Genomic DNA, 12,500 nt, shown 5'->3' with positions numbered 1-12,500 from the left:
AGATTCGTATCTAGGATATAAACATAATATACAAGATGTATTTAGTGAAAAAAATGGACCATATAAGTTATTTGAAACCAAATAAGGACAAGTACCTTATTTTGATCCGGGATCGTTGTTCGACCGAAGATGAGGGTAGGGGGTCTGTGTTCCCCGTGCCAGATGACAGCCACTGCTTCCAGATACATTCCAAGAAAGATGTTTCGACGCGGCGCACCTAAGGGTTCCTGAAGATTATTTCTTTTAGTTTGCTGCGGCTGATTAAATCTGTCTTCCTTAGGCTGATGCAGTAGGTGAAGGATGTCAAGACACTGCTTCATTAGGGTTTGTTATCCTGCTTGAGGCAGATGAAAGGTGTCTTCTATAGGTTGAAGGTCATGCTGTAGGATGGGTTCTCACACTTGTGGATCAAGGTGCAAGGTGCCTTCTGTAAAATTGATTTTTGGGTGAGGGCCTTCCTGAGCCAGTGGATATGGAGGGAGTATATTGTGGTGAGGGTGCATGAATTTCGGTTACTGCAGTGCCTTAGTTAGTTGTAGCGGTTAAGTCATTCTTTTAAAAAATGCTGGAGAGGCATAAGGCATAAGACCATTTTGGGGAGGATGAGAATCTTACACATAAAACGACTCAAGAGCAACAGCATGGTCATCGACGAGCGTGACGTGCCAACCACGATTGACCTGCGCCTGTTATTTGTACTGAACAGCCGGCCTTAAGATCCTGCACATTGCTTGGACGATATCTAAGCGCAGATATCGGTTGCCTGAACGGACACTCTATTCGTCGCTTCCACAGATCACGGAGTGGTAAAACGAGGTCGTTGCGTGAAATAATAATACGTTTAAATATGTATTCGATTTTTTATATATTTTTTTTTGCTTTTCTTCTAGCTTTAATCCCTATTCGGGGTCACCGGTGCGGATTTTCTTCCTCCACTCTTTGTATCCGCAGCTTCACTACGGTTTGGTACGTTTTTACGACCGGATGCCCTTCCTGCCGTCAACCCTCCCCATTCATCATCGGGGTTGAATTGGGACCGGCACGGAACATGCCACTGGACTGTGGACTCCCATGGCGGTAGACAATCGAGGTGAAGTTCCTTGTCTAGGGGAACAACGAGCCGGCCGGTGACTCGAACCCTCGAACTCAGATTGCCGTCGTGACAGTCTTTGAGTCCGATGCTCTAACCACTATTTATATATATAAACAAACGCACACACACCGCCACCACCACTACCACCACCACTACTACTACTACTCTCACCACCACCACTACTACTACTGTCGTCACCACCACCACCATCACCACCACCACCACTACCACCACCACCACTATCATCATCATCATCATCATCATCACTGCTGTCATGAACATACCATTACTATTGCCATAATCATTGTCATTATTATTATCTTTATCAATAAGCCAATTATTAACAGTATTATCATCATCCTAACCATTACCACCTCTCCCTCTCTTTCTTTATCACAACCATCTTTCTCTCTTTCTGTGGTGCAGCGGTAGCGTTCTCGTCTAGCAATCTGGCTGACCGGCGTTCAAATCCCTCGCCGCCAGTGGATGGTAACCCCGGCCATTCCTTGCACACAGGGAGTAATTTTAAGCAAAAATGAAACAGACAGTATGTCACACCAAGAATATCCATTGTAACAAATGGAATCAAACTAAACCTTAGAAACCTTAAAATGATAAAAACCTTAAAAAACTCCCTTTACTCCGTCAGGTTCACGAGCTGACCTTCCCCAAGTTTTTTTCGCTTCCTGAGGGCGTGCCGGACGAAAGGATGATACGTGACCCGATCTGGTCGACATGGGCGCAGTTCCACACCCAGGTCAACGAGACCAAGGTGTTCGACTTCGCGATGGAGGTCAAAGGTCGCGGGTTTAACAACAGCCAGGTCAGGGAGATACGTGGTGATAGTGTTCGTTCGTACTATGTGTGTGGGTGTATGCGTGTGTTTGTGTTTGTGTGTGTGTGTGTGTATATATATATATCTTCTTCTTTTAACGGTAGGTTCATGTCTGAGCCGCCGTGGTCACAGCATGATACTTAATTTTAGTTTTCATGTTGTGATGCTCTTGGAGTGAGTACGTGGTAGGGTCCCCCGTTCCTTTCCACGGAGAGCGCTGGTGGTACTTTTTTTTTTTTATACACACACACACACACACACACACACACACACACACACACACACACACACACACACACACACACACACACACACACACACACACACACACACACACACACATATATATATAAAAAAAAAAAAAAGGTAACACCGGCACTCTCCGTGGAAAGGAACTGGGGACCCTACCACGTACTCACTCCAAGAGCATCACAACGTGAAAACTTGCAATTGAGTATCATGCTGTGACCACGGCGGCTCAGACATGAACCTACCGTTAAATGATGATATATATATATATATATATATATATATATATATATATATATATATATATATATATATATATATATATAAAACTCTTTCACATTTTCCACAACCACTCCATTGATTGTAACATGTTCATCATCGTTCATTGCCGGTTATCTTCGAATCTTCATAGTCTTAGTTTTCTTGGCATTAAGAAATAAACCTGCCTTTTCTCTTGCTTCTCTAACTTTAGCGTATCTAGGTTCGATTCACCTAAAGTTATTTAAATCAGCTCGTATGTATATATATATATGTTTTTTTCTTCTTCTTTTTTAACGGTAGGTTCATGTTTGAGCCGCCGTGGTCAGAGCATTATACTTAATTGTAGTTTTCATGTTGTGATGCTCTTGGATTGAGTACGTGGTAGGGTCCCCAGTTCCTTTCCACGGAGAGTGCCGGTGTTACCTTTTTAAGTAATCATTCTCTCTATTTTATCCGGGCTTGGGACCAGCACTGACTTGGGCTGGCTTGGCCACCCAGTGGCTAGGTAGGCAATCAAGGTGAAGTTCCTTACCCAAAGGAACAACGCGCCGGCCGGTGACTCGAACCCTTGAACTCATATTGCCGTCGTGACAGTGTTGAGTTCGACGCTCTACCCATTCGGCCACCGCGGCCTTGACGATCATGGGCTTCCATGATTTTCTTGGCAATTTAGAGTGGTGGTTTGCCATTGCCTCCCGCCCTTTTTTTTTTTTTTTTTTTTTTTTGAGTCACCATCTCTATTTACCCGGCATTTGACTTGGGCCGACCATGTACATAGTGGTTCTTTTTTACCTATTTTACTATATTGTTTCAAATATGAAATAACTTTTTAAAAGTTATTTTAATTATTATGTAAAGAATATTTTAGTGTATAATGCAAGTTTTTTTATGTAAAAGTTTTTGAGAACCAAACTCAGTTTCGCGGGCCGAGGTGACAAGGAAAAGTCCCCGGCCCTTCAAGAGGGCAGATCGGTTCGAGTTCCAGGCCAGGTCAAGTGCTGGACCCTGGTTGTGGTGCCCAAGATAGGTGGTCTCGGCAATAAGAGATAACTGATTAAGTTTTCATATGTGAGAGAAGGCGGTTCTCGTTTTTAATGTTTGTCTCGTGTTTTATTGTTTTATGTCTGTTTTTGTCTTTTGTGTTTGTTTTACTGTCCCGTATTTCGTTTTGTCCTGTTTTACAAAATAAATAGATAATATTAAAATATCTTTTGATAAGTCCCCGACTCTATGTAAGAAAGGCTGAATAACGCCTAAAACATATTCTCCTATTCTAAAGCTAAACGGCAAACAATCAAAAACCCTAAAGTATAGATGAAGCATCTGTACACGCCTCTCCTCGGGATTTCAACCACGCCTACCTCACTTCGGCTCATTTGCACAACTACACTTCACACACATACATACGCACACCACTGTCGCTCCTTTCCACAATTCCTCTAACATTGCATCCCTTCTTACAACATACACTCGTTCCCGAACGTACCAATCGGGTGGTGGCAGTGACCTCATTTACACCCTTTTAATGAGCCCGGGAAACGTTGTAATTAATGAACACAACAATTGAACTCATTAGTTTTCCCAATTGCGTCATATGGTTCTGAGTGTTGGGTGCTGAAGAAAATAGACAAGAAAAAGGTCAATAGTTTTGAAATGTGGTGTTACAGACGAGTACTACGTATTAACTGGACATAAGACCGGCTGTTGGACATCTTGAACAAAAGGAAACTAAAGTTTATTGGTCATGTGATGAGAAGTAAAAGTATTGAGAAAAACTTGCTGACAGGGATGGTGATAGGAAACAGAGGAATAGGCAAACCAAAGACAAGATTGAGCGACAACATCAAAGATATTTCCGGACTGTCGATGGTACAAGTGGAAAGAAAAGAGCAAGATCGAGTTGAGTGGCGAAGGATGGTGGAGAGGTCCACGGCTGCTCATATATGAGCATACCGTTATTGATGATATATATATATATATATATATATATATATATATATATATATATATATATAAACATATATTTACATATATATATACATATATATGTATATATATATATATATATATATATATATATATATATATATATATATATATATATATATATAGAATGGTTCGAAGTCAAACAAGGCGACAAGGTTGCATTCTGTCTCCGCACCTCTTTAATATATATTCTGAAGCAATTATGAGAGGTGCTCTAGAGAATTTTGAAGGAACTGTGGATGTTGGAGGATACAAAATATCAAATCTGAGGTACGCCGATGATATAGTTTTGATTTCCAGCAGTATCACTGAACTACTTAGAGAAGTAAGCGAAAAGGCTGACTTGTTTCTTAATGCCAAGAAAACTAAGATCATGAAGATTCAAAGATAACCGGCAATGAACAATGATGAACATGTTACAATCAATGGAATGATTGTGGAAAATGTGAAAGAGTTCACTTATCTTGGAGCTGTTTTAACTAATACATATGATGATTCACCGGAGATAAAAAGAAGAATTACCATTGCCAAAAACGCCACAGTTGCTCTCAATAACATCTGGAAAGACCGAAGCATTACCTTACGGACAAAGCTGAGGTTGTTGAATTCATTAATTTTTCCATTTGCATCATATGGTTCTGAGTGTTGGGTGTTGAAGTAGATAGACAAGAAAAAGATCAATAGTTTTGAAATGTGGTGTTACAGACGAGTACTGCATATTAGCTGGACAGAGAAGAAGACGAATGATGAAGTGCTAAGAAAAGTAAATTGTAAAGACCGGCTGTTGGACATCTTGAACAGGAGGAAATTAAAGTTTATTGGTCATGTAATGAGAAGTAAAAGTATTGAGAAAAACTTGCTGACAGGGATGGTGATAGGAAACAGAGGAAGAGGCAAACCGAAGACAAGACTGAGCGACAATATCAAAGATATTTGCAGGCTGTCCATGGTACAAGTGGAAAGAAAAGCGAAAGATCGAGTTTAGTGGCGAAGGATGGTGGAGAGGTCCACGGCTGCTCAAACATGAGCATACCGTTATTGATGATTGATGATGTATATATATATATATATATATATATATATATATATATATATATATATATATATATATATATATATATATATCTTCTTTTAACGGTAGGTTCATGTTTGAGCCGCCGTGGTCACAGCATGATACTTAATTGTAGTTTTTATGTTGTGATGCTCTTGGAGTGAGTACGTGGTAGGGTCCCCCAGTTATACATACATATATATATATATATATATATATATATATGTGTATATATATATATGTACATATGTGTATATATATATGTACGTATGTGTATATATATATATGTACGTATGTGTATATATATATATATTATGTACTATGTGTGTATATATATGTACGTATGTGTGTATATATGTACGTATGTGTGTATATGTATATATATATATATGTATATATAAATGAGGCCGCGGTGGCCGAGTGGTTAGAGCATCGGTCTCAAGACTGTCACGACGGCAATCTGAGTTCGAGGGTTCGAGTCACCGGCCGGTGCGTTGTTCCCTTGGGCAAGAAACTTCACCTCGATTGCCTACCTAGAAAACGACATATCGCCTTGAGAAGTCAAACGCATGTGTCGTAGGGGAAGTCACCGCCGTGGCACAAACCGCGGTTGATTAGGAAGGGCATCCAATCAGGCAAGGGTGGCACTGCCATATAACCTCTCAGTAATGAATTGAGAGAGGCCTATGTCCTGCAGTGGAATGAATGGCTGTTAAAAAAAAAAAAAAAAAAAAAAAATATATATATATATATATATATATATATATATATATATATATATATATATATATATATATACATATGTATACATATATATATGATATATATATATATATATATATATATATATATATATATATATATATATATATATATCCTGTGTTACCATGAAGCTATTACAAAGTTACCTTACTCTCTCTGTCTATGTTCCAGATTGAGATAGACGATAACTGGGAGACTTGTTACGGAGACGCTGTCTTCAACCCCGATCGCTTTCCGGATCCTAAAAGACTGTTCGATGATCTGAAGGTAAGTGTTAAGAAAGGGTGTTTTGTTGGGATCGTGACGATAAAAGTGGCGATGATGATAGGGACAGTAATGATAAGGGTAGTGATGATGGGGGATGATGATTGCTGCTGCTGATGATGATGATGATGTTGATGATGATAATGATAAATATGATAGTATTAATGATATTGATAAATATGGTAATATTATTGATAATGATAGTGATAAGCATAATAATAATAATGGTAATAATAATAGTAATAGTAAGAATGATAATAATGATGGTAACAACCACAATAATAATAATATATTAATAATTTTAATAATCATGATAATGATGATAAAAATAATAATAATAATAATAATAATAATAATAATAATAATAATAATAATAATAATTTTCTTTAGATCTGCTAATTAAAATCAAACACCGAGTCACTACCAGCGACCTAGGGTGATTGAAGTTTGAGGCAAATGGAACACTAACAGAAATATGCTCACAACTTCTGCAGCAGGCTCCCTGAGTGTATAGCAAAAGCAGTACATTACCTCATTATACTCTTCCCTTGTCCATTTAAGTCTTGTTTCCTTTTGATTGTTAGTACAAGATGGTCGAACCGCAGGGCCAGGGGTGGGAACTATCCCGTCCTAGTAACCTGGCGGATTTTGATAAATGGAAGAGTTAGACTTAGTTCTGGCCTGAGGGACGCGCCCCATAATGATAATAATAATAATAATAATAATAATAATAATAATAACAATAAAAATGATAATAATAAGAACAGTGGCAATGATGATGACAATTATTATTATTAAAACAATAATGATGAGGATGACAATAATAATGATAATAATAATAATGATATTGATAATAATAATAATAATAATAATAATAATAATAATAATAATAATAATAATGATAATTATTAATATTATTATTATTATTTTTTTTTTATTATTGTTATTATTATCATTATTACTAAGGATAGTAATAATAATAATCATAATAATGATGATAATGAAAACAGTAATGATGATGATATTGAAAATAATAATAATGATTATAATCATTATAATAATAATGATAATAATAATAATGATGTTAATAATGATAATAATAATAATAATAATAATAATAATAATAATAATAATAATAATAATAATAATAACAATAATAATAATAATAATAATAATGATAATAATAATAATTGGAGTACTTGGCTTTATACAGAAAGGTACTGATAAGTTTCTTGAACAAATAACTGGAGCTTTAAACAGCACAGCACATGTTCTCAGAAGAAGCCTATCGATCTAAAATATTTTTATGTTCGTGAATTGACTTGACTAGATGTTTTAATTTGTAATTGTTCTGCATATTTTTACATATTTTTGTTGGTGTTCCATTACCTCATACTTCAATCCCCCTGGGTCGCTGGTAGTGACCCGGTGTTTGATTTTAATTAGCAAATCTAAAGAAACTTTTTCAATAATAATAATAATAATAATAATAATAATAATAATAAGAAGAAGAAGAAGAAGAAGAAGAAGAAGAACAAGAACAAGAACAAGAAGAATGACAATAATAATAAAAATAGTGCTAACAATAATGATAATAATGATGATAACAATAATGAAAATAATAACTATTATAATAATAATAACAACAGTAATGATAACAATAACAACAACAACAACAACAATAATAATAATAGTAATAACAATAATAATAATAATAATAATAATAATAATGATGATGATGATGATGATGATGATGATGATGATGATGATGATGATGATGATGATGATGATGATGATGATGATGATGATGATGATGATGATAATAATAATAATAATAAATAACAATAATACTAATAACAATGATACTAATAATAATAATGATAATAACGATAATAATAACAATAGCATTAACAACAACATGACAAAAATAATAAATAAACTCTCCTTGTTCTCTTGACCCACAGAACGAAGGCTATCGAGTTACCGTATGGATACATCCTTTCATTAATGACGACTGTGACTCCTATGCTTACGCTGATGAACACGGCTATTTTGTGAAGGTGAGAGCGAGGCCTAGAGGCGAGAATAAAAGGAAGGATAAAGAGAGTTAGAGGCGGGGAAAAAAATAAGGATAACGAGGGTTAGAGGCGGGGAAAAGATAAGGATAAAGAGGGTTAGAGGCGAGAATAAAAGGAAGGATAAAGAGGGTTTAGAGGCGGGGAAAAATAAGGATAAAGAGGGTTAGAAGAGAAAAAAATAAGGATAAAGAGGGTTAGAAGAGAAAAAAAAGGATAAAGAGGGTTAGAAGAAAAAAAAAAAAGAATAAACAGGGGTGGAAAAAATGAGGATGAAGAGCGGTAGAAGAGAAATAAAGATAAAGAGGGTTAGAGGCGGAAAAATAAAGATAAAGGGGGTTAGAAGAGAGAGAGAAAATGAAGATATAAAGGGATAGAGAAAAAAAAGAAAGTTGAGAGAATATGAGGAGAAGGAAGAAGGAAAATCAGAGAAAGAGGGAAGGGGAATGGAGGAGAATTAGAAGAGAAAGGATGAAGGAGGTAAATAGAAGGAGGGGAGAAAATATAGAAAAAAAGGGGAATTGAAGATAGAAAGGATAAATTTAGAAAAATGATGAAATTTGTAAAAGTAAAAGAAAAAAAAAGATAAAAATAGGGAAGGGGAAACTAAGAGAATTTAGGAGGAAAAGAGAAGATAGGAACACCAGAGAGAGAAGAGAAGAAGAAAAGAAAGGATAATAATAGGAGAAAGAAAAAGTAGAAAAGAAAGTAAGAAAAGCAGGGTACTTACGAAAAGCAGAAATAAAGGAGACGATAAAGGTAAGAAAAAAAAGAAAGAAAGAGAAAAAAAGGAAAAGGATGCAAATTAACAAAAGAAAGATAAATAGGCCAACGAGAATTATAAAATTATTGAAACCGGGAAGGGCAGACTATAATTAATGTTCCTAAAATTAATTACTGAAGTGTATGTGGTATAAAATAGAAAAAAAACAAACAAAGAAAAGCATAATGATGAAATAATGAATAATTATATATACTCAAAAAACGAGAGGAGGGAGAAATAATTTTATGAATAAAATCTCAATCATTAGTAATGTACAGATGAAACATTCAGCCCGGATTTTATTTATATTTATCCATAAAAAAAATAAATAATGTATATATATATAAATAAGTAAATGAATGAAGTCCCAGATCTTAACCTTAGTGATGCATTTTATATTAATTTTAGTCTGAAATTACTCGAAATGGCAAAATCTAAGACTTTTTGGGCCTGGCTTGAGTTTATTATGCTTTATCTGGATTTATATTGTGCTATGTTTTTTTTTAAAGAACGATGCGTATTTAAGGCGAAAAAAATGGTTGTAGCTTAAGAAGAAATTTCCATAAATAGTTATGTGGGTTACGAGCGTATCTCAAATTCGCAATAATAATTCCTCTGAATTATTAATGTTGACAATTGCGAGTAAATCATAGTCCAAAACGAAATTTTATGCTTATATTGACTAATGAGAGTTCTTACAGACATTAAACTTTGAGATTACAAAATTATTAAGATTAGTAGGGTATTACGACTGAGTAAAAAAAAAAAAAAAAAAAAAAAATTACACACACACACACACACACACACACACACACACACACACACACACACACACACACACACACACACACACCATATATATATATATATATATATATATATATATATATATATGTATTATATATATATATATATATATATATATATATATATATATATATATATATATATATATATATATATATATATATATATAATTTACGTGAATATTACAAGTATATTAAAGCTAATGATAAAGAAACGTATCTATAGTGTTGGTTTAAATCGTTAATGAGCATTACAAACATATCAGAAACTGGAGGAGATGATTCCTTCTATATGGTAATTCAATCAAGGTGATAGTCCTCATAGGCAACACAGAGAGATAAACAGGGCTTTGCTTCTTTGATTTCAAGGCGATATGCCATGCCAGTGACATATGTGTAGTGTGTGTCTTGATCATATACACTGTGTGTGGGGGAGGTGTGTGTGTGTGGGGGGGGGGGGAGGTGTGGGAGGTGTGTGTGTGTGTGTGTGTGTGTGTGTGTGTGTGTGTGTGTAAGTGTGTGTGTGTGTGTGTGTGTGTGTGTGTGTGTATGTATGAGTGGGGGAAAGTGCTTGTGTGTGTTTGTATGAAAGCGTGTGTGTGTGGGTTCGTGTCTACTTTGTTTTAATGTCTTTATGAGCCGGGTCTTCCATGAATATAGCTTAAGACCTTTAATCTCTCTCTCTCTCTCTCTCTCTCTCTCTCTCTCTCTCTCTCTCTCTCTCTCTCTCTCTCTCTCTCTCTCTCTCTCTCTCTCTCTCTCTCTCTCTTTCTCTCTATCTCTCTCCCTTCCTCCCTTCCTCCCTCCCTCCCTACTTCCCTCCTTCCCTACTTCCCTCCCTCCCTCCCTCCTCCCTCCCTCCCTCCTCCCTCCCTCCCTCCCTTCCCTCCCTTCCCTCCCTCCCTTCCCCCCCACCCCTCCCTTCCCTTCCACCCCTCCCTTCCCTCCCTCTTCCTCCACCCACCAAACTTAACCACCTCTCTCTCTCCCTCCCTCCCTCTGTCCCCCCTTAACCACCTCTCTCTCTCCCTCCCTCCCTCTGTCCCCCCTTAACCACCTCTCTCTCTCCCTCCCTCCCTCTGCCCCCCCTTAACCACCTCTCTCTCTCCCTCCCTCCCTCTGCCCCCCCTTAACCACCTCTCTCTCTCCCTCCCTCCCTCCCCCCCCCCACACTTCACAGGACTCGGAGGGCAACACGCAACAGACATCCTGGTGGCAGGGACGTCACTCGGGGATCATCGACTTCACCAACCCCGCGGCGGCCGAGTGGTGGGGCGCGAGGCTCCTGAAGCTGCGGGAGGAGACGGGCCTCGATAGCTACAAGTTCGATGCCGGGGAAGCGTCGTGGCTGCCGGAGGCTTTCACGCTCGGGGTCGACGAGAGGTTCTGGCCCAATGCCTACACGTTTAAGTGAGTGTGGGGTGGGGTGGGGTGGGGGTGGGTTAAAGGTGGGTTGGGGTGGGTTGAAGGTGGGTTGGGATGGGTTAAGGGTGGGTTGGGATCGGTTGAAGGTGGGTTGAGGGTGGGTTGAAGGTGGGTTAGGGGTGGGGTGGGGGTGGGTTGATGTTGGGTTGGGGTGGGTTGGGGTGGGTTGAGTGTGGGTTGGGGGTGGGTTGAAGGTGGGTTGGGGTGGGTTAAGGTGGGTTGAGGGTGGGTTGAAGGTGGATTGAGGGTGGGTTAAAAGTGGGTTGAGGATGGGTTGGGGTGGGTTAAAGGTGGGTTATGGTTGGTTGAAGGTGGGCTGGGGTTGGTTGAAGTGGGTTGAGGTGGGTTGAGTGTGGGTGAGGGTGGTTATGGGTGGGTTTAGTTGAGGTGGGTTAGTGGATGGGGTGAGGTGGGTTGGGTGGGTTTGGATAGGTTAGTGGATGGGTTGGGGGTGGGTGGGTTGGGAGCATTGGGTTGAGGGTGGGTTAGTGGGTGGGTTAAGGTGGGTTGGGGTTAAGGTGGGTTGAGGTGGTGGGGGTTGGCTTAGCCCATGGATGTAGATGAGGGAGATAGTGGGCACACACACACACACACACACACACACACACACACACACACACACACACCCACCCACCACACAAAAAACACACACACACACACATCACACAACACATCACCACACCACACACACACACACACACCACACACACACACACACAACACCACACAACACAACAACCACACCACACACACACACCACACACCCACACACCACACACACACACACCACAAACCACACCACACAAAAACACACACACACACACACACACACACACCACACACACCCACACACCACCACCCCACCCCACCACCCACCACACACACAACACACAACACACACACACACACCCCACACCACACCAACACACA

At 38.5% G+C, this 12,500-nt stretch overlaps 1 protein-coding gene across 3 annotated transcripts in view; it reads left to right on the top strand.

The window, feature by feature from the left end:
• The window catches only part of LOC119576397 (myogenesis-regulating glycosidase-like), a 37,682-nt gene that overhangs the window by 19,736 nt on the left and 5,446 nt on the right, over nt 1-12,500 (top strand). For 2 of the 3 annotated variants that reach the window (XM_037924075.1, XM_037924074.1), the window contains exons 6-9: nt 1,743-1,916; nt 6,409-6,504; nt 8,466-8,561; nt 11,326-11,555. In XM_037924075.1, the coding sequence (XP_037780003.1) occupies nt 1,743-1,916; nt 6,409-6,504; nt 8,466-8,561; nt 11,326-11,555 (596 nt within the window). The remainder of the gene's footprint in view (nt 1-1,742; nt 1,917-6,408; nt 6,505-8,465; nt 8,562-11,325; nt 11,556-12,500) is intronic. The other variant, XM_037924076.1, reaches the window with a different exon arrangement.

This window comes from Penaeus monodon, chromosome 8, assembly GCF_015228065.2.
Source record: "Penaeus monodon isolate SGIC_2016 chromosome 8, NSTDA_Pmon_1, whole genome shotgun sequence".
Taxonomy (NCBI): Eukaryota; Metazoa; Arthropoda; class Malacostraca; order Decapoda; family Penaeidae; genus Penaeus; species Penaeus monodon.
This window is presented reverse-complemented; position numbering and strand designations above follow the sequence as displayed.